We start from the raw sequence: 25,256 nt of genomic DNA on the forward strand, positions 1-25,256 counted from the left end.
CTTCAGGCGGGGACGCCCCAACACCTTCCGGGGCCGGCCAAGGACAGCGAGGCGACCCCAGGTCCTCTGAGGGCTCGGGAGCTGTCTGTTGGCCTGTCCGGAGCTGCCAAGGGGCCGTGATGCCAGCCAAGCCAGCCGTGGGCCCTGTGGGCGAGGGGCATTCCCTGCCCCGGGTGGAGTGGGCAGCGAGGGGCAGGGGTGGGGGCCTGTCCCCAGGGCGGGAGGAGCGGTTCACCCAGGGAGGCTGAGTCCCTGGAGCCCTGGGCGGCCACCCTGGCTGTGAGGTTCGGGAGCCGGGCTGCTGGGCCCTGCAGGGGCCCTGGGGACAAGGCGGTTGGGTTGTGGGCAGGCCTGTGTTGACGCGCAGAGAGGCGTTGGGCTGGTTGAGCACAGGTAGCTCGTGACAGGGGCGCCTGTGCAGAAGGGTGTGGCCCCAGCTGACCCTCTCTGCCTTTGGCTGCAGTGCAGAGAAGGGAGACGTCATTTGCTACTATGGAAACCGGGGGGAGCGGGAGCCCGTCGTCCTGGCGCCAGGTGAGGCCGCCCCGGCGGGTGGCGCAGGGTGGGCCGCTCCCCTGGGGGCCCCTTGCTGCTGTCCGGGCCCGGGCTCTGCCAGTGTCTCTCCTGCGGCTGTTCGCAGCATTCGTGCCCCCTGTGGCCGGTGGTGGCTGTGGCCTCACCTGGCGCACAGGTGGGCTGCTTCTGCCCGTGCAGAGCCCCTGGTGCTCCCAGTTCTGTGACCTCTGTGGCAGCGCCGGGACCCCCACGCTGCCCTCAGCCAGGCCCGGAGAGGCTGCTTGTCTGTGAGTTGCTGCTGGGACAAAATTCTTGTCGCCTCTCCACTGCTGTGTCGCCCAGAGACTACCCCCGCCCCCCCCCATCCCTGTCTCTTTCTGTTTCTTGAAAACATTGTATCTATCTATTTACTCATTTCTGGCTGTGCTGGGTCTCCCTTGCTGCTTGGGCTCGCCCTAGTTGTGGCCAGCAGGGCTGCTCCCTGCGGTGGCTTCCCTCGCGGAGCAGGGGCTCTAGGGCAGGCCCCGTGGTCGTGGCGCAGGGGCAGAGATGCTCCAGAGCACGTGGGGTCTTCCCGGGTCAGGGATCGAACCTGTCTCCTGCGCTGGAAGGTGGATTCTTCACCCCTGAGCCACCAGGGAAGCCCTCCGTGTTACTTTAAAAGAAAGAAAGGACTGCCCCATCGAGCCGTGGCCACGCGGCATCCAGCCCGCCCGCTGGAGCATGTCTTCAGTTGTTTTCACTGTCTCCAGAGTGGTGCAGCCGTCACCAGACTCCAACTCCAGAAGGGACGCTCACCCCCCGGAGCTGGCAGTTACCCCCAGCCCTGGAGACCACCGTCTGCTTTCTATCGCTGTGGGTTTGCCCACCCTGCACAACTTACATAGACAGGCGCAGACAGTACCAGCCTTTTGTGTCTGGCCTTTCCCTTTGAGGAACGCTTTCAAGGCTCATCCTTCCGTGGTGTGTGGGTTCCGTTCCTCTTTGTGACTGACAGTGTTCCGTCCTGTGGGTTTTCTGCCTCGTGTATCCCTTGCCCGCTGAAGGGCACTTGGTTGTCCCTGCTATTGGCTGCTGTGAATGTTGATTCCACGTTTTAGCGTGGGTACCTTCATCTCTGTTGTGTGGGTACTTCGAGTGGAGTTGGCAGATTGTAAAGTACCTGGACGTTTGATGAATTGCCAGGCTGTTTCCCAAAGCAGCTGCACCATTTTACATTGCCAGCAGCAACTTTACGAGTCTGGCCGGGGCTTGTCACTGGCCGACTTCTCATCGCAGCTGTCCCCGGCGTGATGTGGTTGCACTGTGGCCTTGGTTTGCGTTTCCCTGGTAGTTAATGATACTGAGCAACTTTTCACCTGCTTGTTGGTCATTCTTGGGTCTTATTCGGAGAAATGTCTACTCAAGTCCTCTCCCTATTTTTCAGTTGGGTCATCTTTCTGTTCCTGAATTGCAAGAGTCATTTTGTGTGTTCTGAATACAAGTCTCCCATCAGATACTTGATTTTTCTACTGTTTTCTTCCATTCTGTCTTCCTGCCTTCTTGTTGGTGTCTTCTGAGGCGCGTCATTTTAAATTTTGATGATGTCCTGTTTACGTGTTGGCACCTGGGGCTTCCCAGGGTTGGGCTCCCTGACCCCGGCTGACCCTGGCGGGCAGCCTCCTGGCCTGAGGCTGTGGGGTTCTCAGCCTGAACCTTCTCAGGTGTACCCCACCTCGGGCTCCCCCGACTTAGGGACAGACCTTACCCTGGTGTTGATTCTGATCACCCGAGCCCTCCCCACAGCCAGGCCTGAAAAGTTCCTGGAGACGGAGGCGTGCAGAGAAGGGGTGGGTGGGTGGAAGGTGGGTCTCAGTCCCCCACCCCCATGCTGGCAGAACGCCCGGCCTCCTGCAGGGACCTATGGGCTGAGTAACGCGCTGCTGGAGACGCCCTGGAGAAAGCTGTGCTTCGGGAAGCAGCTCTTCCTGGAGGCCGTGGAGCGGGGCCGGGAGCTCCCCAGGGAGGCACTGGTGGCCCAGCTCCTAGACGTGCTCAGCAACGACGAGGCGTGAGTGCCCCCTGCACACACACCGAGGCTCTGCGAGCCGGCCACTTCTGCCCGTGGGGCCTGCGTGGTCGGGCCCCGGGCAGCCCTGGGGTCCCTGGCACAGGGACAGGCTGGCAGTCGCTGTCTCGTGGCCCCTGCGGAGGAGCCCCGAGTCGCAGGTTGAGTGGGGGTTCCGGGCCCTGACCTGGGACGTGCAGGGAGCAGCTCGCGTGGTTCCCCCACCCAGTCTGGTGGACTCCTGGGCGCTGCAGGGCTCCGAGCTGGTAGCAAGAACACCGCCTCTGTCCTTCAGGCAGCTGCCAGACCCGGCCATCGAGGCCCAGGGCAGGGAGTACGTGCGGCCCATCCTCAGCAAGTACGCGGCCGTATGCGTGCGCTGCCCGGACTACGGCACCAGGTAGGACAGGCAGGCACAGGTGTCGCCTCCGTCCCTGGGGGGCCTGCCTCCCCAGCCCCTCCCGCCGCCTCCCTGGCTGGGGGCCCTGGGTGTTCTGCCTCGTCAGCCCAGGGCCCACCTGCTGAGTGGTGGTGGGGTGGTCCCGCTGGGCAGAAACCTGGCGGGCCCCCAGCTCAGTGCCCACCCCCACCCCCAGGCCCAGAGGCACTGGGCCTGAGCGCCCCGAGACCGGAGCCAGGCCGGGGCCCAGCGAGGCCCCTCCCACCTTGGATCTGCACCTTTCGGGGCTGAACATGGGCCCTGCACTCTTTCAGGACCAACACGGTCATCCTCGTGGATGCCGATGGGCACGTGACCTTCACGGAGCGCAGCATGCTGGGCTCAGACCCCACCCACTGGGAGGCCGTTACCCATGAGTTCCAGCTGCAGAGCTAGCCCGCAGCCGCTGTGGCTGGGGCTCCCGGGAGGCCCTGCCACAGGTACTGCCCGTGACCCAGCCAGCGTCCCCCAGGGAAGAGCCCTCTGTGTGAGCCGTCTGCGTCCCTGGGTCTAGCTCGGGGTCCAGTCTTAGGCCCTGGAAATGACAGCTGCCTGCAGTCAGGGTGCCCGGCCTCCCCTGCCCGTGTGCAGAGCCCCATGTGACACACGTCATGCAGGCATGCACACACCGCAGACCATAGGCATGTGCCCACGTGCTCGGACGCACACGTGCTCCAGGCGTGCCACCCGCGAGAGCCGGCCCCGCGGCGAGTGCCTCTCACCCTCCTGTGCTTCGTCCTGTGAGTCTCGCCGCGATCCAGACACAAAAGTGGACGTCCGCTTCGGAGCAGCCCCTCCTGTCCTGGCCATGGCCCTCGCTGCCCCCAGCCCTGCTCCTGGAAGGGGACAGGGCGTCTGGAGGGATGGAAGCCTCTCCCTAGAGAGATGCAGCCTGGGGCCGTCCCTGAGGGGTGCCCTTGCGCACTGCGCTGCCCGGGGCTCCCGGGCTCCAGGCAGGCCCGTGTCAGGGAGGGCACACAGAGGCCCCTGCAGTTCTCCTCCCGAGAAACTACACGGCGTAGGACTCTGTGCGTGAATGGGGGATGCTGACAATAAAACTGAGGCCGGTGCATTCCACGCCTTGACTGTGAGACAGGGTGCCTGTGTGGGCTGGGGCGCTGCCCTTCCGGTCCGCAGACTCCAGTGCAGGTGGGCGCCCTGCACCCCGGGGGCCGTGGGGTCAGGTCTCCGGAGGCCCGCGGGTGCTTGGGGGGCTGTGCACCAGCCAAGGGGGCAGTGGCGTCCGTCCTCTGCGCAGCCCTGGGTCCTGGTTTTGGATGAGCACCCTGGCGCTCCTCTCCCCAGCTGGGGCTGGGCACCCGGAGTCGTGCATCCAGCACGGGCACCCAGCTTCCCTCCGCCTCGGCGGCCGACCCCTGACCTGGCTTCCTCAGTGTGCTGATGGCTTGGGTGGGCTGGGAACACCCTGGGCCCGCCCTGCCTCCCTGGCCCTCCTCTGTCCCCTCTTCACTCCTCACGGCCCAGCGGGAAGTGGCCCCATGTGAGGCAGCCTGTGCCGCTCCCTGCCCACCGCGTCCTGCGGAGCTGCCATTGGCCAAGCCCCCGGCTCCGGCTCGGCCAGTGCCCTCTGCCTGCGTCACAGGCCCCCCGGCCAGCCATGCCGCCCTTGGGGGCGCCGCTGTGCTGGTGCAGGGCCATCCGGAGAGGCTTTCAGATGTCTGCTGCCTGCGCTCCCCATGTGCCCTTTGCCCTGCGCTCCTGGTAGCCCGGGCCCGAGGAAGCAGCTCCAGACTTGGTTCTGTGGATCTAGGCTGACCTGGGTGCCCCCTGGGAGATGGCGCTGGGCTCTGGCCCCTCAGGTGACCTCGTCAGGTATTTCCAGAGATAATCAGAAGAGAATCGGTAGGACCGGTGTCCTTATAAAAAGGGCCACATGGGCACAGGGACAGGCAGGCATGCAGACAGACGCCTGCGAAGGCTGGGGCCAAGCTGCTTCCTGCCAAGGAGCCCCAGAAGCAGGGAGGTGGGCTTGCTGTCCCCTGGAGCCCTCAGAGGGAGCAGGGCCTGTGACGGATAACCCAACCTCAAGACGGCCAGCCTCGAACCAGAATAAGCCCCTCACTGGCATACTTTGTCTTGGCAGCCAAGCAAAATAAAAAATTGTGACCTTGTTTTACATACCAGGAAACAGGCCTGGGGAGATGCAGGGACATCCCTGCAGCCCTTAGGCCAGGAGGGGGCAGGTGAGGCCAGGTGGCCCTCGGGGTCCAGCATGCTGGGCTCACTGGCTTGCCCCAGCGCTCACTGCTGCTTCTGCCCCAGGGCCTTTGCTCTGCCTGAAGGGCTCCCCCTCCCCCGCCCTGCCGGTCTTTGCTCAAGTCCTGACCGTCACCCTGTCTGAGGCAGTCTCCCTGTCTTGGTCTCTGCCGCACAACAGAAAGCCCTTGTCTTGACAGGCAGGCTGTGCACTGAGTGTGGCTCCGATCGGAACAAGAGCGTGAAGACCTTTCATCTGTCCCACCCTTGTGTCCTGATGCCCCAGCCAGGCAGATAGGAGAGCCAAGGATGGCCGTGCTGGCCCTTTGCACGCCCTCCCGACTCAGGCCAGTGTCTGGAAGCGAGGTCTCTGTTGTTTGGAGGGTTCAGGACCCGGGTTAGCTGTCTCCTGGAAGGGCCTTTGACGTGCCCAGAAGAGGCCTCTGTGAGCCCTGAGTCCCTGCTGGGGTCTCTCGTGCCCCTTCCCCGATGAGCTGCTTGTCCTCCGGCCCCCGGATGGCCGAGCGGAGGTGTGCAGGCACAGAGACACGTCTGTGAGCACACAGCCGGCTGGGGGCCTCGGAGACCTCGGGTCCAGTCCTGCTGGGCCTGGGCGCCCGGCTCCTGTGAGCGCACCATCAGCGAGGGATGCAGGGGTCCTCAGGTCCAGTCCTGCTGGGCCTGGGCGCCCGGCTCCTGTGAGCGCACCATCAGCGAGGGATGCAGGGGTCCTCAGGTCTAGTCAGTCTGTTGGGCCTGGGCGCCTGGCTCCTGTCTGCAGAGATACCCCCCCACCCCCACCGGGTCTTTTGATCTCCCGTGCTGGCAGAGACCCCCTCAAGTGAGCCAGGCTGAGGTGGAAACCCAGAAGCCCAGAGGGAAAGGTTTCCTCCCCCAGCCTGTGCTGGAGTTCCAGCTTCCAGGCATTGATCTCTGTGACTCCGATGCTGGAGCCAGCTGAGGACAGCGGGGCAGCCCCGTGGTGAGGTCCTTGTCTGTCAGCTGCCTGGTGCCAGGCCAAGTGGAAAGGTGGCTGCAGTGTGCACGGCTGAGGTCTCAGGCTTGACTGGGTAGGTGGGGTCCCTACCTCACGTGGCAATGAAGTGTGGTGAGGCGGCTAGATGGAGGGTGGTGGGCTGGGGGTTCCCATGGGCTCTGAGTGCACTGGTCAAGGGCAGTAGCTGGCTGAGTCCAAGAGCCAGACGCTCACAGGGCTCAGTGCCCGCTGTGGGGTGCCTGGTGCCAACCCCATGGCACAGCCTGGCAAGCAGAGGGCAGGCAGGGAGGGAAGGCATAGGTGGGCCTCCCGCTTAGTGACCTGCAGCACCCCTCCCCTGGCTGGTTTTAGGAAATGATTTCAACTTGCTACAAACTTGAAAAATGGAACAAAGAATCCAGTATCCTTCACCAAGATCAAATCTCAACACCTTACCTAACCACAGTAAACATTTACAACCATGAAATTAGCATTGATACAATATTGTTAACAAATCTGCTGACCTTTGTCCCACTAATAACCCTTGCCTGACCCCCTCATCACACTTGGTTGTGGCTCCTCCAGCCCTAGAGGGCTCCCCAGTCTCTCTCCGACTTGAATGATCTTGACGTTTTTTGAAAAGTACCGGCCATTTTGGGGGTAGAAGGACCCTCCTGTGGGTTTGCCGGGTCTTTGTGATTACACGCGGGCTTTGCCTTTGCGGCGTTAGTATGTCCTTCTCGGGAGGCCCTCCGTATGTCCCTCTACTGGCGTTTTCCCCTCCTTTTTTTTTTTTTTTTTTTAAATCGAGGCATCTTGAAGACACAAAGCAACACGTCTTTATCCGCTCTGATGGTGGACGTGCGCACCTTTGCTGGGGCGCCTGGCGGAGCGGTCTTCCCAATTGTCTCCTGCAAAGTCACCGCCTTGGCCTTGCAGCCAGGGAGTGGGGGGTGGGGGGGTGGGGGCTCTGTAACACCGTCAAACCGACGGGCCCCGCCCGGCCCCCGGCTTTGGTTTGCAGCCGTCTCCGTGCCGGGGGAGCTCCCGCCTCGGCAGGGGCAGTCCTGGCTCCGCGCAGGACCAGCGAGCCGAGAAGGGCCGGACAGCAGCGCCCTCCTGTCTTTGCCCCCCTTATCCTTACGCTCACCGCTTTCACACGGAAAGCGTGGAGGTCGGCGTGCCTGCGGCCGCGCCCAGGGCTCCCGCGCCACCCCCCGCTCCCGGCGTCCCCCGCGCGCCCCCGCTCCCGGCGTCCCCCGCGCGCCCTCGCTCCCGGCGTCCCCCGGGCTCCCCCCGTTCCCGGCGCCCTCCGCGCGCCGAGCCCCGCCCCGGCGGCGACCGTTAGCGCGGCGGCGGCCTCAGCGCCCGGTCGCGCCCGCGCAGCCGCGCCGTTCATTGGGCCGCGCTCCGCGGCCGCGAGCGCCGCGCGCCGCCGATTGGCGGCCTCCGCAGCCCGCCCGGCGGCTCCCCCAATGCGGGCAGGCCGCGCGCAGGATTGGCTGCGTGCGCCAAGGCCCGCCCTCCGCTCGCCGCGCGCGGCAGGCGGGTCCCGCCGAGCGAAGAGCGCCCGCGCGGCCCCTCTGGAGGGCGGCGGTGGCGGCGGCGGCCGGGCCGCGGGGCTCTGCGCTGCGGGCGGGCCGCGGGCGCCGGAGGTAGGTGCGGGGCGCGAGGGGCGCCCCGCGGCCGGGCGGGTGGGCGGCGCTGTGGCCTGCGTGAGGCGCGCCCTTCCGCTCCCGGGCCGAGGCCGCGGGGCCGGCGGGCGGCGGGGCGGGCCCGGCCACGCCGAGTCCCCGTCCGCCTTTGTGAGGCGCCGAGGGCGCGGGCGCGGGGCCCGCCGCGGTCGGGACCGGGGCCGGGGGCCGCCGCGCCGCTCGCTTTCCGCGCGGGCCGGCCCCGGGGTGTGAGGAGACCCCCCCCCCCTCGTCCGGTGGGCCCAGAGCCGTAAAGGGCTTTCGGGCGGGCAAGGTCCCGACCGCGGCGGTGCCGGCCCGGGACCCTGCCGGGCGCGAGAGCCTGGGAAACGTGAGAAGCCTCCCGTCTTTTCCACCACACGCTCGCGGACCCAGGGTCACGTAGACGATCGGGATGTGGCTTTGTCGTAACAATGACCCCGGGGTAGAAACCAGTGGAAGGGGACCACCTGTTGACAGTGGCCCCCGCCAGGTGCCCTCCGATGGACCTGGGTTGCTCGGGGCAGGAGCTTGACTGGCTTGCTTGCTGCATGTACCGCGGTTCCCCGGCGCCCAGCCGTCCTGCCTAGGGCCGGGGACTGCCAGGCCCCGAATGCTAGGCGGGTGTCCGGTGTCCTGGCCGCAGACTGGACTCCAGTCCTGGGCGGCGGGTAGAGTGGGCCAGAAACCCTGCCGCAGGTGGTCACCCACCGGAGCGGGGGAGAGGCCAGTCAGCAGTGGCGCCTGTGAATGTGGGACGCGAGGCGGGCGGAAGATGACAGAAGGGCGGGGTGAGGTCATTCTGCCGCTGGGTTGGGCGGGAGGCTGCAGCCACAGCACTGGACCGTTGGAGACAGCGCCTCCACGCCAGCCCAGCAAGTGGACCCAAGCGAAGGGCGCTGTCGGAGTGTCTTGGTTTTCCGCTGTGCTGGGACCCTGGGCTGCCTGCTGCAAGTCCGCTGCTGGCTCACCGTCCACTTGGCGAGCCGGGTCTGCATCCGTGTGTGCCGTCAGCTGGAGCAGTAGCGATGGCAGGAGGGCCAGCCTCCGAGCCTGCCGTGGCCCCAGCCACCGTGTGGGGCATGTCTCCGGGCTTTTATGACCTGACTGTGACCTCAGGGTAGGGAAGTGAGTCTTGGCTTCTCGTAGGATCTGCACTCCCTTCCTTGGCGATCTCGTCCAGTCCCTGATTTTAACTCCGTCTCTCCTGACACCTGCATGTCCGTCTCCAGCCCCGGCCTCCCTTCTGACAGCTGCACGCTTCCGGCTGCCTCTTCCACACCTCCACGTGTTACTTTGGTGCCAAGTAGCCGTGTCTAAACCTAGGCTATGATCTTCACCCGCCCGAACACTCCCCACGCTGCCTTCACCACCTCTGCGCGCGACACCTCTGTCCCTGAGTGTGGAGTCTCCTCGGCCTCCATGCACTCCTCAGGGCAGTTTCTCACCACCTCCACCTTGACATGCTGGTCCAGGCTGCCTGGTGAGCCTCTTTGTTTGTTTCTTTGCTCTCACCCTCGTGCCTCCTATTATCTACTCACTTAGGGATTTTCAGGACACAGAGCTGTTCTTTTCAACCGTAAGTCTAATACCAAGGCAGTACAGACTGGAGCTACCTTGCCTGGGTGGTAAAGCGCTCCACCACCTTCTCGCTGTGTGACCTTGACCAAGTTGCTTGCCGTCTCTGTCCCTAACCTTTTTCTCACGGTGCTGTGTGAGCACTGGTGTGACACTGCGTGAGGTGCTTAGAGCAGGGCCTGCCCGAGGGCTGGGGCGACCGCTGACCTTGGGCCGTGTGACCTCGCCGCTCGGACCCTCCCGTCCAGGGGCCTGTCTCCGCTTGCCTTCAGTGCCCTGGCCTCTTCCCGCGGGCACACTGCTGCCATCCGCCACCCCGTGCTCCCACCCCGGGGCCTTTGCTCTTCTCGGTGTTGCCTGGAATATCCCCTCCTCCACCTTCAGGGGGTGTTGGCTGTGAGGCCTTTGCTGCCCACCCTTTCCTCAGCTCCTTGCTTTGCTTTCTCTTGAGCGCGTCTCAGTTTTTCTTAGTGGTTACTTGTCCGTCTCTCTGCTAATGTGTGAGCTCTGGGGCTGGGGATTGTGTCTGCCTCCGGTCCTCGGCATCTGCAGTGTTCTGTGTGCGCCCCGTGGAAGGCGTTGACGGGTGCAGATAGCAAACAGGGAAGGTCAGGAGCGTGCTCGGGACAGCCTGCAGCGGAGCCCTCAGCGCACTGCCGCCCCCGGGGCCCGGCGGCTCCCCAAGCTCCGAGGACCCCTCGCTGCGGCTCCCAGTCTGCACTCTGGGCACCTCTTCAAGGCCTCCCTTCAGGTTCATCGTTACCATCTTGGCTCTGTGCTTCTGCACTGAGCTTCTCAGGCTCCGAGCGTGGCCGGAGGTGTCCCCGTCTCTGCACGTCTCTTCGTTTTAGCCTTTGTGGCCTCCAGGATCGCGGGTGGGCTCTTGCTGGGGCCTCTGCAAACCTGCCTGGCGCCCAGGGCTTTGGTCCTGGTCGTGTCTGTGTCCTGTAGTGCTGGGCGTGCCGGCCTGCCTGTCTGAAATGAGCTTTCTTGGAGCCAGGAGACTGGCCTCGCCCCGCTCGGCGGTCCTCGTGCGTGTCCGGTGCCGCCTCAGTGGCCTCCCGGCTCCGCGTCCGTCCCCACCCGTGTGCCCTGTTTCCTTGGTCCTTAGCACTTTTGGCAGACGTGCCTGCGGGGGAGGTCTTGTGTTCGGAAACATGAGGACACCTTGGGACCCGGGAAGTAGAAGACAGGTCAGTGGCTGCTGCCCTCTCGCTCATGCTGACACCCCGTCAGAGTAGGTGGTCAGTGAACAGTCGTCGGTGGGTCGGTCGCCCCGGACAAGCCTCTGTCTTTTGTGTCCTGTTCCCCCACTGCAGCCTCTCAAACATGTGGTGTCTGCTGTTTCCTGTCTGTCTGCAGCCCGCAAGCCGCCCCGCGGGGTGTGGGCACGCATGTGTGTCTGCATCCACGTGCATGGCATGCTCGTGCGTGTGTCTGCACGGTGTGGGGTGCGTGTGTGCACGTGTGTGTGTGTGTGTGTGCACGTGTTCTGCTGTGCTGGGACCTCCCTGCCGCGGCCCTGTGTTTGGACGTCCCGCCTTGCCTTCTCAGCCTGGTGTCTTCCCTCTGGCGTGAACTCCCCAGGGTTGCATCCCCAGCCCTTTTCTTGGTCTGCCCTCGCTCTCTGGGTGGCCTCCCCTGTGGATTGGGTGACCGCCTGGCCGATGTGTCCTGGTGGCCTTGGCCCTGTTGGCCGGGCCTGCCCAGAGGCTCCGAGCACCCTCCTCTGTGGGCCCTGCCTGTGTCCCCTGGGGAGAGGCCCTGTGGGTCTTCGGGGCTGCCTCGTCCCGCTCTCCGCCTCCACCGCTCGGCAGTGTGGTCAGTTCTGTGTCCGCTCTTCTCGTGGGTGTGGGCCTCCCTTCTGCGTAGGGACTGAACTGTGGCCTGAGGGTCCCTTCACCCTGGGCCTCCCTGCTGCCCCAGCATGGAGCCAGGCTCCAAGCGGCTGCCAGGACCCCCGTGCCTGGGCTCAGCTGGCCCCCGTGGCCCCTCCCTGCCCGCCTGGCCGGGCTTCGTCCCCGTGGCTCCCAGCGCTCCTCCTGGGAGCAGAGCCATGCCCAGCCCGCCGCATCACTGCCCCTGCCCCCGTGCCCTGGGGTCCCTGGGGGCGGAGCCCCGGGCGCGCCTCTGAGGCCGTAGTGCCGCAGAGCTGAGCGGAGGGCCGCCTGCTTGCCCTCTGACTGACCGGCCCGAGCAGGTGAGTGGACTCCCGTCACTGGTGCTAGATGGAAGCCACACGCCCCCGTGTGCTGTGGGAGGTTGGCCGCGTGAGCCGAGCCAGGGGAGCGCCGCGGTGCAGCGTAGTGGAGGAGTTTCGGTTTTTTTTAATCCTTTTTGAACCTAAGTATAATATGCTTTTTGTGTTTCTGAAGTTGGAAATACAGTGGACAGCTAGCAAAATACTTGACTCAGGACTTAAGCTATAATTTAGGCTCTGAAGAAGGGAGTCAGGTTTGCCTGTTCTGGAGCGTGGAAGGCACCCTCCTCAGGCAGTGTCACTGGACTCTGGGTGCCGGGAGGTGGGGGCCTCGGCCGCTGTGTGACGGCGCCTTTGCGTCTCTTGCAGGTGGAGGAGGACGGGTGCCCCTCGGCTCGAGGACAGACGCGCGCGGCCGCCGGTCACTAAGCTGAGTGCATTGTGATTTCCAATAATTGAGGCAGTGGTTCTGAAAGCTGTCTACATTAATGAAAAGAGCAATGTGGCCAGCTGGGCTAAGCCGCCAGCGCGCGCAGCGCGGGCAGACGCACCCGGGTCTCGGCGGACTTGTGCATGCTAGCTGTCTAGAGTTATGTCAGGTTCTTAAAAGCGCTGGTCTTTTAAAGTAGTCCTAACCACTGTACTATGGAGACATGTGGGAGCCCCTCTCCTCTCCCGCGCGAGCCCGCAGGAGGAGTGGCGATGGAGGACCGAGCTCGCCCCCTCCGTGCGCTGCCCCGTGGACAGTCTCCACCACCTCCCCTGCAAACGTCCAGTGATGCAGACGTAATGGACGTTGGCTCTGGTGGTGATGGACAGGCCGAACCCCCTGCCGAGGACCCGCTCAACTTCTACGGAGCTTCTCTTCTCTCCAAAGGATCCTCCTCTAAGGCCCGCCTCCTCGTAGACCCGAACTGTAGTGGCCACAGCCCGCGCACAGCGCGGCACGCACCTGCGGTCCGGAAGTTCTCCCCTGATCTTAAGTTGCTTAAGGATGTAAAGATTAGCGTGAGCTTTACGGAGAGCTGCAGGAGTGAGGACAGGAAGGTGCTGTACACGGGAGCGGAGCGCGACGTGCGGGCAGAGTGTGGCCTGGCCCTCAGCCCTGTCAGTGGGGACGTGCATGCTGGCCCCTTTGGCGGGAGTGTGGGGAACGGGGTAGGCGCAGGGGGTGAGAGCGCGGGTAAGAGGGACGAGGAGCATGAGCTGGATCAGGAAAGGAGAGTGGAGTACGCAGTGCTCGATGAGTTAGAAGACTTTACTGACAATGTGGAGCTAGATGAAGAAGGCGCAGGCGGGTTCACGGCTAAAGCGATCGTGCAGAGAGACAGAGTGGACGAAGAGGCCTTGAATTTCTCCTACGAGGTATGTCGGCGTCCCCTCCTTTGGAGCACTCTTAGCAAAACCCAGAGAGAGGTGTTTGGGAGCTGCAGCATCTCTGGGAAGCCCGTGCTGCAACGTAGCCGAGGAAAAAACCCACAGGAGGCGGAAAGGTCTACGCGGAGAGAGAGCCGTTAGGCGTCCCGGGGTCCCAGCTCTGCTAACACAGTTTGGGTGACAGGTCTGCCTTGTGCCCTTGTCTCAGCCGACTTGGAAGGATCTGCTGGTCACGAGCGTGTGCTTCGGCTGGCCGTTTCACCCTCTTTGCTTTTCAGGTGCTAGCGCACCCGGAGGCGCACCTAGGCCCCTGAGACCGCCTCCTCTCTGCGTTGCTGCTGGCGCCTGCCCACGGGCGGGAGTGCGGTGCCAGGGGCCGCGGCCTCTGAACGGCGTGTCTTGCAGGACGATTTTGACAACGATGTCGACGCTCTTCTGGAAGAGGGCCTCTGTGCTCCCAAGAAGAGGCGCACGGAGGAGAGATACGGAGACAGCGACCACCCGTCGGACGGGGAGACGAGTGTGCAGCCGATGATGACCAAGATTAAGACCGTTCTCAAGAGTGAGTCGGGCCGGGAAGCAGCAAGGCGCCTGGGAGAGCGCTCAGGCTGCCGGGAGGCGGTCTGGGCGGCTGTGTGCGTCTGCAGGCAGGAGGGTCCCGTCGGGGCCGGCAGCTTGGAGCGTGAGGACACAGCCTGTGTACTGCCGGGGTGCGGGGAGAGGGCGCCGGGGTGTGGAGGCCATGGACGGGGCGGTGCTGAGCGTAGGGTCTGCTCGCGGCCCCCGTCTGAGTTCAGGGCTCTGTGCCGAGTGCTGGGGAAACCACTGGAAGCAGGCAGGACTCATTCCACAGTCTGCTGTGAAAGCACGACCCGTGGCCCCGTGTGGACAGAGATGGAGGGGTCACGGGTATACCGGGAAGAGCGGTTGGGGTGCTCAGAGCTGCCCCGTGCGGCCACCTGCTGACACGGGGCCCTCTCGGGCCCCCTTTTTCTGTCTTGGCCTGGGGGTGCCTCTTGGTGTCGGGTGGGCGGCGGGAAGGGGCTGGAGGGACTCGGGCACGCAGGTGATGCCTTCTGCTGAGCACCACGCAGGTGGCCAGCATGACAGGAACCGCGGCATGGCCGGCGCGCCGTTTCCCGGCCGCAGAGCGGGCCCGTCGGCAGGGCCGGGCGCGTGTCTGCCGCCTGCGCGCTGGTCTGCTCGCGGTGACAACACGCCTCCTCCCCCTTGGTTACCCGGGGCTGGTTGCAGGCAGCTCCTGGCCCAGCCTGTGGGGCAGGGGTGCCCGAGGGGGCCTGTGCGTGCCCAGCCTTGCCTGCCGTCCCAGGGCCGTCCTGACGCTGGCGGTCGCTTGGCGTCAGCTGCGTGCGGGTGTCAGGCCTGGCACGAGGGAGTCGTTCCGTTTCCATAAGAGCTGGTGGGGTTGTTTTCATCTCGTCCGTGTGTTTTTTTAGATTCCACGTGGCATTTCACTTTTGTTTCTGACCTTTTCACTTGCTCCCAATACTGGTAAGAAAAGCAAGCTGTCCTTGAGCCTTGGTCCTGTGCATCTCCCAGCAGCAGGCCTGTCCGTGGCAGCTCGGGACAGTGCAGGCTTGCCACCGGGTCACAGGGAGCAGTGACCCACAGTCTGCGGTTCCTAGCGGAGCCTACCCAGCCCCTGTGGCTGTACCCGCGGGAGGCGGGCAGAGAGGCAGCGTCAGGGCGGCAGAGCTGCAGTGAGGCCGTGTGTCTTGCGGAGCGCTGCTCAGGGCTCTGTGGTGTGTCCGGGGACTAGAGCAGGTGAGGAGGGTCTTGGCGCCCTTGGGTCCCAGAGGCTCGGGCCCAGCACTCAGAGGAGCGGGCTTGCAGGCGGGGCTGGGCTCTCCTGGTGGGGGTGGGCCATCCCCACCCTGCTCAGAGCTTTCCTGTAAGGCGGGCTCCAGCGTGCTGCTGTTTCCGCCCGGGGGCAGACTGTGACTGTCCTGATGGCGCCCGCGCGGCCGTGACCGTAACTGTTCTTGCCCCGCGCAGGCCGCGGCCGCCCGCCGACGGAGCCGCTGCCCGACGGCTGGATCATGACGTTCCACAACTCCGGAGTGCCCGTGTACCTGCACCGGGAGTCACGGGTGGTCACCTGGTCCAGGCCCTACTTCCTGGGCACGGGGAGCATCCGGGTAGGGGCCGAGTCCGTCCCGCATGTGGTCTCGCAGGCTGCAGAGGGAGGTGGTTGCCAGGCAGGCTGGTGGGGGTGTCAGAGGCCCGCGCGTCCGGCCTGGTGACCTCTGTGGTCTTCCCACCTGCAGAAACACGGCCCTCCTCTGACCAGCATCCCCTGCCTGCACTACCGGAAGATGAAGGACAGCGAGGAGCGGGAGCGGGGCGCGGGGCTTGCCCCCCCGGAGCCGGAGCTGCCCCCGGATGAGCCCGACCCCCTGGGTGCCGACGCGGGGCCCCCAGACGAGAAGGACCCCCTGGGGGCCGAGGCGGCGCCCGGGGCCCTGGGGCAGGTGAAGGCCAAGGTGGAGGTGTGCAAGGACGAGTCGGTCGGTAAGCTTCGCGTGAACTTGGCCCCTAAGGAGGAGGGCGCCGTCTGCGCCTGCCCCCCCCTGCGCCCGGGAGACCCGCCTGCTGGCCGGCGCCACTGTCCAGACGGCCTTTGCTCACGACTGTGGGGCCTCTTGGCGCAGGGTGTGTGCCTGTTGGTCCTGGGTCCCCCTGCTGGGGTGGGCGCAGCCACTGCCTCAGCCCCGCGGGCGCCCTTGGTCCTGGGTAACCTCTCCCTGGCCCGCCCGCATCTGTTCTGTGGGGGCGGCTCTCTTGGCCCCTGCCCAGTCCCTGTTAGAGGGTGGTGCGTGTTCCATCCCTAGCTGTCTGCGTGCTCCTGCCCGTGAGGGGCTGGGGGCTGCTCCCAAGGAGGGGCCGTGTCTGGGGCTGGCGGGGAAACCTCCGGGGAGTGCACTGGTGCTCCGCGGGCACGGGGGTATTCTCGAGACACAGCTAGAGGGCCCCCCGTCTGCCTGATGGTCTCCCCGTGGCGCCATCCTCAGCGTGTGCCCACTGGTCCACACTCCTGTGTGGGGAGCTCTGTGGTTTTGCTCCGTCCCTAAGTGTGCAAGCGTGTGCATGGCGTCCAGGCCTCTGGAGGACACAGCAGGGTGGGGCTGACGGGAGGCCTGGGGGTCCTGGGGGAGAGGCGGGGGCAGGAGGCTGTGCTGGGCTCGATGCCTCCGCTGCGGGCCATTGGCACCTGGTTCCGGATGGGGAGAAGGTCCTGGAGGCTGATGGTGGTGTTTTTTTTAAACATTCCTCTTTCTTAATTTTTTGTTTTTCTGTTCTAAATAAACTAAAAGGATAGCCCAGAAGTTTCTCCCTGGGGGACCTGGCAGAGCTAAGGAGCCTGATTGCTTGGCCCCTCATCCTTGAGGGGAAGCGGGAGGGGCGTTGTGTGGCTGGACCCCGGCCTGCCACCGAGGGAGTGACTCTGGTTGGGGGTCCGTCACTCGGGTGTCTGGTCAATCCGTGCAGACCTTGAGGAGTTTCGGAATTACCTGGAGAAGCGCTTCGACTTTGAGCAAGTGACCGTGAAGAAGTTCAGGACGTGGGCCGAGCGTCGGCAGTTCAATCGAGAAATGAAGCGAAAGCAGGCCGAGTCCGAGAGGCCCATCCTGCCCGCCAACCAGAAGCTCATCACGCTGTCTGTGCAGGACGCGCCCACGAAGAAAGGTGAGCCGGGCCCCGAGCCCGCCCCGCGGCCCCGAGCCCGCCCCGTAGGCGGGGGTCCCAGCTGCTCTGAGACGGGCCCTGTCGCCCCGCGCAGAGTTCGTCATCAACCCCAACGGCAAGTCCGAGGTGTGCATCCTGCACGAGTACATGCAGCGCGTGCTCAAGGTCCGGCCCGTCTACGGCTTCTTCGAGTGCGGTGAGCGCCCCGCACGCCCGCCCGCCCACCGGCCCCCGGCCCCCGGCCCCAGCCCCCGTCCCCAGCTCCCGCCCCCCGGCCCCAGCTCCCACCCCGTCCCCCATCCCCCGTCCCCAGCCCCCGTCCCCAGCTCCCGTCCCCCGTCCCCAGCTCCCACCCCGTCCCCCGGCCCCCGGCCCCAGCCCCCGTCCCCAGCTCCCGTCCCCCGTCCCCAGCTCCCGTCCCGTCCAGGCCTCCCTATCCCGGCCTGCCTTCTCCACCTTGGATGAGACAGGAAACGGAGGGGGTCATCCTTGCCTGCCGTCCCCTCCCCACAGCCCACCAGGCCTCGGGGTGGAGGAGCCGCAGGGCTGCCGGCTCCCTCTGGGCCGCCCTCAGCCTCCTGAGTGAAGGCTGGAAGCTCAGGTCCACCGTGGCCTCCCTTTTTTCTCGGCTTTCCGCGTCTGTGTTCCTGCCCCTCACGTTCTGTGTGCACCCCGCGCCTGCCCTCCTCTCTCAGACCTCGCTCTCCGTGCCTGGAGGCTCTGCCTCTGGCCTGTCTCCCTCGGTGGCTGCCCAGTGCCCCAGGGACCCCCACCCTGCCTTCCTGCAGCAGCCCTGCCCCACCCTCCGCAGTGAGCAGAGTGTGTGTGTGTGCTGTGAGCGTCCTGGCCACATGTGTTTTAAAGGGGTCGTTCTGATTTAAGAGAATCCGAGCGAGCCTTTCGGGGCCTCGGTGACCATTGACGGTGTGACCTATGGCTCTGGGACGGCGAGCAGCAAGAAGCTGGCCAAGAACAGAGCAGGTAAGGCGCCTGCTGGGGGCACGTGGCCGCCCCGGCCGGAGGCGGGGTGGGCCACTTACCCACTCACTGGGAAGGGCTCACCAAGAGGCAGAATGGGAGAAGCAAACGTAGAGGGCCTTTGTCCGCTCGGTCGGGTGGGCCCGCGCCTCCTGCCCCGGCCCTCCATGCACCCCCCTACCGCCACACACACAGTGCTCTGCGCTGCCTGAGCCTGGGCGCCATCTGTGTAGACCCCGCACAGCGGGCGTGCTCCTCGGGGGTCCTGACATGTGCTTCCCGTGAGGCTTGGGGCTGCCGGTCGAGCACAGCCGGGCAGGCTCTACGGGGGCTCTTGCTGCTGGCTGCACCCCCGCCGGCGCGTCAGCGTGCTTCTGGGAGCCGGCTAGCCCCTCTCATGGGGAGGCACTGAGCCAGCCTCTGCCGGCGTCATATGATCTCCTCCCTCCAGGAGGCCCCTCCACTTTAGAGAGCCTCCAGAGGGTCTTCTGGCTCCACCCACCAGTGGGCTGTTTGCGGGCTCTCAGGGCAGAAAGCTGTGAGGTGCAGCCGTCCTCGACACCCCCAGCCCACCCCGGTGAGGCCGGCCCCTGCAGGCACGCTTCTATGCCCAGGGCTGTGCCCAGGGCACCCATGCTTGGCCTGCAGAGAGTGCCGCTCCGCCCCTGGGGCCCGCCTCCTGTCTGAGTTTGGCTGCTCACCTGGTGCTCCTCCCCACAGCCCGCGCCACGCTGGAGATCCTCATCCCCGACTTCGTCAAGCAGACATCGGAGGAGAAGCCCAGAGACAGTGAGGAGCTGGAGGTGAGCACGGCCCGCCGCTGGCTTCGGGCGGGCGGGGAGGCCGCCTGTCTCTGTGGGCGGGGGCTGTCTCCTGCTGGGTCTCCGCCCCGTCTTGCTGTGGGTGTGAGAGGCTGCGTTTGCCGTATTGGGAGGAAGTCACTCTGCACTGACAGGCGTGCGGTGGACGAGCCTTTGAGACAGAGGCTGCAAAAGCTGGACTGTTCTTTGTTGAGAACTGCTTAGAACTGTTCGTGAGCTGCTTTGGGTAGATTGCTTCCGTGGGTTTTTGCAGCAAGGGCTGCCCACACTGAAGGATGTGCCCTTTTTTAAAATTAATTATTTGTTTATTTTTAAAGTCTTTATTGAATTTGTTACAACACTGCTTCTGTATTATTTTGGTGTTTTTGGCCGCAAGGCATGTGGGATCTCTGCTCCTGGACCCGGCATCAAACCCTTACCCCCTGCACTGGAAGGCAGCGCTCTTAACCAGTGGACCACCAGGGGAGCTCCCTGCCCTTGTTTTAAAACACCAGGCTGTCTCTGTTCCCTCTGTGCCGGGCTTAGTTCCGTCACGCGGGCTCTAGTTCCCTGGCCAGGGACAGAACCCAGGCCCCTCGCGTTGGAAGCATGCTGTCGACTACTGGCCCACCAGGGAGGCCCTGCACTCTTTTTTTATAACACCTTTATTGAAGTTTACCTTAGATGTACCATAGTTTTTCCCTTTTAAGCTACACAACACAGTGGGTTCTGTGTGCTCAGCTTGTGTTCATCACTCTGGAAGGAAGCCCCGGCCCGCCGTCTGAGCCCAGGCTCGACCCGCCCGCTGGCCCTGCGGCACTGGCTGCTTTCTGTGCTGGGCCCGCCACCTCTGACCCCTGCAGTCGGTGGGGCCAGAGCCACGTGCTCTCGCTGCTGAGCTGGGGCTTTATCGGTGTGAGGACGTTTCCCTCCGCTCCTGGTTTGCTGACTGTCTGCAAGTGGGTGTTGGGTTTTGAACTTTCTGCTTCTGTGAGATGATCACATGGTTTTTATCTTTGGTTTTACTGGTATGGGGTTGTGCTGCTTCGCTTTTGGATATAAAACGAACCTCGCCTTCCTGAGGTGAGTCCCCCTCAGCTGTGCTGCAGCCAGCCTCCTTTGTGTGGACGGGCTTGGCTCGCTGCTGTTCTGTTGAGGATTTCGGCAGCTGTGTTTTTAAGGGGTGCTGGTCTGCATTTTTTTCCTTATGATGTCTTTGGTGTTGGAATCAGGGCAGTGCTTGCCTCATAGAATGAGTGGGAAAGTGTTCCTTCCTGTTTCATCGTGTGGAATAGTTTGCAAAGGATTGGTGCTAATTTTTTTCATGCTTGGTGGAATTCACCAGTGAGACCATCTGGGCCTGGGCTTCCCCTTGCTCTCGAAGTGTTTACTCGTTAGGCGTTTTCCGGTTTTCTGCCGCTGCTCGAGCCGGCTGTGGGATCCTGGGTCTGCAGGAGTTTTCCCAGTTGGCCAGGCCCTCCAGGGGCCTGGCACTCACAGTGCCCTCTTGTAGCCCTGTGTGTTTCAGCGGGGCTGTGCGTCCTTGCTTCCGTGCCTGCGTTTTAGCGGGTTGAGCCTTTGTTTGCTTTCGGCCGTTCTCAGTGTGCGACCCGTGTTGCTGGTCCTCACACACGAGCTGCTGCTTGTCTGGGAGTTCTCGTCCTTCTCTGTTTCAGCTCCAGCCTTATTTTTCCTTTCTGCCAGGCTTGTGTTTGGCTTGTCCTTTCTTCTAGTTTCCTAGGGGTTAGGGTGTCGGCTTGAGGTCTCCTCAGGTGTGGCGCTTACAGCTGTCAGCTTCCCTCTGTGCTGCCTGCGCCCACTCTCCCGCCCCTTCCCTCCGTACTCCCTTACACCCACACTCCTGCTCTGATACAGGTGTGTTGTGGTCTGACCTGCAGCTCGGTGTTGTCCTGGTTTCCCTTGTGATTTTTTTCCTTTGAGCCAGTTGTTATTTTAGGACCGTTTACTTTTCATATATTTGTGCGTCTCCCCAGTTTCCTTCAGTTGTTGATTTTTTTATTTTTTTTAAATATTTCTTTATTTGGCTGACCCAGGTCTTAGTTGCAGCATGTAGGATCTAGTTCCCTGACCAGGAACCGAACCCTGCTCCTCAGCGTTAGGAGCACGGAGTCTAAGCCACTGGACCACCAGGGAGGTCTCCAGTTACTGATTTCTAACCTAATTCTGTTGTGATTCAGAACCACAGCTTGTGTGATTCCAGTCGGTCCTTTACCGTATGTCGAGGCTGTGCTCTGCCTGCCTGAAAGGCTAGGCGTGTGTGCTTGCTGGCGGAGTGAACAGCCCGAGCTGGTGAGGGGCGTGCTCCCCTTCCGGGGGTCTGTCCTGGAGTGAGCGGCCTGAGTCCCCAGTTGCTGCCGAGCTGTCCCTTCACTGCCCTCAGGTTTTCTCCCTGCATCTGGGGCTGTTAGGCGCATGTGTCTTTGTGATCGTGTGATAAAGAGACAGAGACGTTTGCCCTCTGTCCTTGGTCCCTGCACAGAGCTACTGAGGTAGGGAAACTGCCACTTGGCTCTTGCCCCCCCAGTCCCTGAAGCAGCTCCCTTCGAGAAGAGTGAAGGGGTGTTTGGGACTTCCCTGGCAGGCCTGTGGTTGGGACTCCATACTTCTGATGCAGGGGAATTGGGATCCTGCGTGCCAGGAGGTGCAACCAGAAAGTACAGACAGGTTAAGTGAAGAGAACCCTTTATTCTGACCCCTTCCCTCCGCCTGAGTTCACGTCGAGGTGGCCCGAGGCAGGGGGCTGGTTGCCGGGAGCACCACTGTGCAGTCGGGGGCAGGACCTGCAGCCCCATCCTCCGCCCCCTGTGCCCGGGGGTGGGTTCTTCCCTCGTGGCCGGCAGTCTGAGCAGCACCCTGACTGTGGGGCTCAGGGTGCCCTGGCTGGCCAACACCCAGAGGTGCTGGGAGCGGGGCACGCTCAGACAGGGTGCTTTTCCGCTCGCTGAGATCAGGGCCACCTCCTGACGCTGTGGGGCAGGGAGCTCCCTCGCTCCTGGAGGAGCAGGTTCCTGGAGTTCCGCATGAAGACGGTGGGGCTGGGCCCCCAGGGGCTGGGCAGTAGAGGGAGGGGCCTCCCTGAGAAGCTCTGACAGAGCGTGTGGTTCTGGGCCACAGCCAGGGGGAGGGGCTGTGCTCCTGAGGGTCCCAGCCGGCTCCGGGCTGGCGAGGCCTCTGTTGCCAGTTTCCTTCTCTGTGAACTGGCTGGGCGCCTCTTCGTCACCATGGCTGAGCTTCTGTTCTGTTGTGTCCGATCACTTTCTCTATCCTAAACTCACTTACGATGGTTTTCAAGGTTTCTCCAAAGGTCGTGTGTCTTTAGCTTTCTGGCCCAGTCGTCCGATCAGACTCTGGTTCAGGACAGGCTCTGAGGCCAGCAGGCAGGCGTGTCTCGGGTGGCCCGGCCCGAGGTGTGGTTAGTGTCGCTGAGAGGCTGAGACAAGGGCGGGGGCGGCTGGATGGGCCCTGGGCGTGGCTGGCACTCACGGCCACTTCCCTTTGTAGTATTTCAACCACATCAGTATCGAGGACTCGCGGGTCTACGAGCTGACCAGCAAGGCCGGGCTGCTCTCCCCCTACCAGATCCTCCACGAGTGCCTTAAAAGGTGGGGTGTCCCTTCCTGGGGCCTCCCCAGGGGACCCACGGGGCCTGGGAGAGCCCTTCTGGGCTGGGAGCCGCGGTCTGGGGAGGACGGTGAGGGCCTTCTTGGGGCGATGTTGCCTACTGTCTGCTTTGTCCCCCAGAAACCACGGGATGGGAGACACCTCCATCAAGTTTGAAGTGGTTCCTGGTAAAAACCAGAAGAGCGAATACGTCATGGCGTGCGGCAAGCACACAGTGCGAGGCTGGTGTAAGCCCCCCTCCCCGGCCCCCGCACACCTGCTTTCCGTGACCGTGGGGTCCGCTGCCTGGGCTCACCTGGGCCTCAGCCACGTGCTGATGGCTCCCAGGTGTGCCTGCCGCACCGCACGTCACCCTGAGACCCAGCCAGCCTGCACACCGCTGTGGCGGCTAGTGTCCCGGGCTTGAGCTGCTCAGCTGGCTGGGCCGTGGCCCTGCTACCAGCACGGCCTGCCCAGCCCTGGGTCCCTGGGAGGGGAGCAGGCCCGCTGCTCTTCGCCTCGCCCAGGGCTGGAGGTGGCCTCACACAGAGACTGTGGGACTGTCTAAGCACAGCCCAGCACTGGGTAAGGGAGAAGGTCATGCCGGTGCAGACCAGGCCGTCCCCCACGGACGCCAGTGCTTTGCCAAGTCCGGCCCTGAGCAGGGGGCAGGGTGGGAACAGACCCACCCAGGGTAGAGGCCCTGCGCCCCTCCAGCCTGCTCTGCACCCCAGCCTCTCCTTTCTCTATCTAGAAACATCCGCCGCACAGGACTCCCCCCAGGCCCCAGCCTGCCTTGCAGGACGCATCATCTGTGTGTCTGCAGCTGTGGGCAGGGGCCCTTGAGAGCCGCAGCCTGGGGGGCTTCCTGCCCTCCCTGAGCCCCTGGCGGGTGGGCCTGTGTGGAGTGTGCCCGTCTTGATACGGTGCCCTGTGGACATGGGTGTCTTGATTCTGTGTCCACGTCTCCGCCTAGGCAAGAACAAGCGCGTCGGAAAGCAGTTAGCATCTCAGAAGATCCTGCAGCTGCTGCACCCGCACGTCAGGAACTGGGGGTCCTTGCTGCGCATGTATGGCCGCGAGAGCAGCAAGATGGCCAAGCAGGTAGCGGGGTTGGGGGGGGCGCGGCGGGCAGGTGGGCGCTGCCCCGGGCACCAGCACCACGCGCCTCACAACAGCCCGTGTGTGTCCTCTGTTTTGGCCAAGATGTTGAGATTTCGCAACTGCTGAATTTTTGTGCATTTAGGGGAAATTGAAGGGAAGTGACATCTGGTTTTTGATTTTTTTCCCCGACTTCAGGAACAGTCCCCAGTGAGTGGTGGGTGTGGAGGGTGAGGACTGTGGAGGACACCCCAGCTGTTCCTGGAGAGTTCCTGGCTCTGGGCTTGGGGGTGTGGGGGTCCCTGAGGCGCTGGGCCTTGTGTGGCTGAGCCGCTGCCTTCCTGTCTGTGTGTGGAGAGCGTCCTGCTGGGCCGGGAGCTGGGGAGAAGCTTGCTTGGGCACGGTGCGTGCCTGGCTGGCGGCTGGCAGCTGTGGGGGCCAGCAGACCCCCTGCGCCCGAGGCGGCGGGAGCGGGCAGACGGCAGCTGGGCTGTGGGAGGGGAGGCCCCGGCTGGTGCTGCCAGCAGGCTCTGCTCCCCAGGAGACCTCGGACAAGAGCGTGATCGAGCTCCAGCAGTTTGCTCGCAAGAACAAGCCCAACCTGCACATCCTGAGCAAGCTGCAAGAGGAGATGCGGCGGCTGGCGGAGGAGCGGGTAGGCGGCGGCCCCGGGCCCCGGGGGCTGTGACCTCGACCCTCCTCTGCTGGGCATGCGTGCTGGGCTCACCCCTTCCCCGGGGCCCCGCAGTGCCCGTGGCCCCACCCCTGACCTCAAGCTGCGGTCCCTGTGGCCCCACCTGACCTCAGTGTCCTTCCAGGAGGAGACGCGCAGGAAGCCCAAGATGTCCATCGTGGCATCTGCGCAGCCTGGTGGCGAGCCCCTCTGCACCGTGGACGTGTGAGGGCGGCCGGCCAGGGCTGCCAGCGCGCTGGGGCCCTCCCCACGAACCCTGCGGCCCAGGCCTCTGGCCCCCGCCCCCGCCACGTGCCTGACGGCAGGCCACGCAGCTCCCCCGGAGGCCACCTACAGGCCGGGCGGCTGTGTCCTGGCCTCTACCCACCTGCCACACAGGCGGCCGCAGACAGCTGGGAGATCGCCGTGAGGCTCTGGCCGTGTGGACGGGCTCTGAAGGTTTTCATGAACTTTCTATGTGACGTGCACTGACTGGAAGTGATAGTTGATGACGTGAAATGCGAAGGCCACGCACCCCTGGCCCCCACAGGCATGTAGGGACCCAGCAGAAGGCGCAGGCCGGCACCCTCCCCTCCCAGCCTCCTGGGCTTCCCTTCTTTTTTCTGAAAGAGCTACAGTAGGAGGGACTATTTAAAATGAACAGGACTCAGTGTCACAGCTGTTTGTCAGAGGTTGCAGGCAAACCACCACGGTGATCTTTCTTCACCCAGAGAGGCGCTGCCCTGCCTGCTTGCCAGCCTGGCGTCCGTTCTTAGTGCCCTGAACACGCCTTCGTAGATAGAGGCCCCTCACCTTTGCTGGCCTCTGGTAATTTTTTACTAAGTTTTTGCACAGTCCAGTCTGTCAACCCATCAATTTTTAAAGCTTTTATGATATTTTAGCGTTTGGAAAGAAGCTTTTACAGTGAGGGTAGAAGATAGGTGTGGAATCACGTAGCGGATGTGACCAGTTGATGCATTTTAGCTCGTGGACTTAAAAAAGGAACTGAAGATGCTCATGCTGGCGCGGGTGGCCCTCGCCTTTACCTGCGGCCGTGTGGTGTGTCTGGGCGGTCCCGGGGATGGGGCGGGTCTGTCCCAGCCTCAGCCATGGAGCCTTCAGAACGCCCCTCCACGTGACTGAGGTCAGCCCCTCCAGACCTTTGTGAAACGATCCACGGATCAAGTCGCTGTAATTATACGCTTGCTTCTGTCCTGTCCCGTCTGTGGTGGTGAATCCTAACTGGACTGTTCTTGCCCTTAAAGCAGGGCCCTCGCCGTGGTCCAGTCTCCCTCTGTCCCCCTCCCCGGGTGTGCGCACGGCTCTGCTGCAGGGGCAGAGGGCAGGGAGGG

The 25,256-nt window shown here is 63.9% G+C and overlaps 2 protein-coding genes and 1 long non-coding RNA gene across 14 annotated transcripts in view; all 3 read left to right on the plus strand.

The window, feature by feature from the left end:
* TANGO2 (transport and golgi organization 2 homolog) overlaps positions 1–4,079 on the plus strand; it is a 32,813-nt gene extending 28,734 nt beyond the window's left edge. For 5 of the 10 annotated variants that reach the window (XM_069558509.1, XM_069558503.1, XM_069558506.1 and 2 more), the window contains exons 6-10: positions 464–534; positions 2,413–2,566; positions 2,859–2,963; positions 3,278–3,442; positions 3,620–4,079. In XM_069558509.1, coding sequence (XP_069414610.1) covers positions 464–534; positions 2,413–2,566; positions 2,859–2,963; positions 3,278–3,398 — 451 coding nt within the window. In that variant the 3' untranslated portion in view covers positions 3,399–3,442; positions 3,620–4,079. Of the gene's footprint in view, positions 1–463; positions 535–2,412; positions 2,567–2,858; positions 2,964–3,277 lie in introns of all 10 variants that reach the window. The other 5 variants (XM_069558511.1, XM_069558512.1, XM_069558513.1 and 2 more) reach the window with 2 other exon arrangements.
* Positions 4,080–4,368: 289 nt separating this feature from the next.
* Positions 4,369–6,682, plus strand: LOC138422906 (uncharacterized). Its single transcript, XR_011250064.1, has 2 exons — positions 4,369–6,289; positions 6,568–6,682. It is a non-coding gene; the product is annotated as an uncharacterized lncRNA (long non-coding RNA).
* An 820-nt stretch (positions 6,683–7,502) lies between these two features.
* On the plus strand, positions 7,503–25,128 carry DGCR8 (DGCR8 microprocessor complex subunit). Of its 3 annotated transcripts, XM_069558521.1 has the most exons (15): positions 7,723–7,850; positions 10,558–10,639; positions 12,016–13,011; positions 13,429–13,585; positions 15,040–15,182; positions 15,312–15,555; positions 16,534–16,731; positions 16,826–16,927; positions 17,614–17,712; positions 18,430–18,512; positions 22,032–22,132; positions 22,272–22,378; positions 23,107–23,234; positions 23,773–23,886; positions 24,050–25,128. In XM_069558521.1, the coding sequence occupies exons 3-15, from the start codon at positions 12,292–12,294 to the stop codon at positions 24,131–24,133; spliced, it is 2,280 nt and encodes a 759-aa protein (XP_069414622.1). In that variant the 5' UTR covers positions 7,723–7,850; positions 10,558–10,639; positions 12,016–12,291; the 3' UTR covers positions 24,134–25,128. The 3 variants fall into 3 exon arrangements, with proteins under 3 accessions (XP_069414621.1, XP_069414622.1, XP_069414623.1); XM_069558520.1 differs by lacking the exon at positions 10,558–10,639 and having other exon boundaries at positions 7,503–7,850; XM_069558522.1 differs by lacking the exons at positions 7,723–7,850; positions 10,558–10,639 and adding an exon at positions 9,101–9,351.
* The last annotated feature ends 128 nt before the right edge of the window (positions 25,129–25,256 follow it).

The sequence above is a fragment of the Ovis canadensis genome, chromosome 17 (assembly GCF_042477335.2).
Source record: "Ovis canadensis isolate MfBH-ARS-UI-01 breed Bighorn chromosome 17, ARS-UI_OviCan_v2, whole genome shotgun sequence".
Classification (NCBI taxonomy): domain Eukaryota; kingdom Metazoa; phylum Chordata; class Mammalia; order Artiodactyla; family Bovidae; genus Ovis; species Ovis canadensis.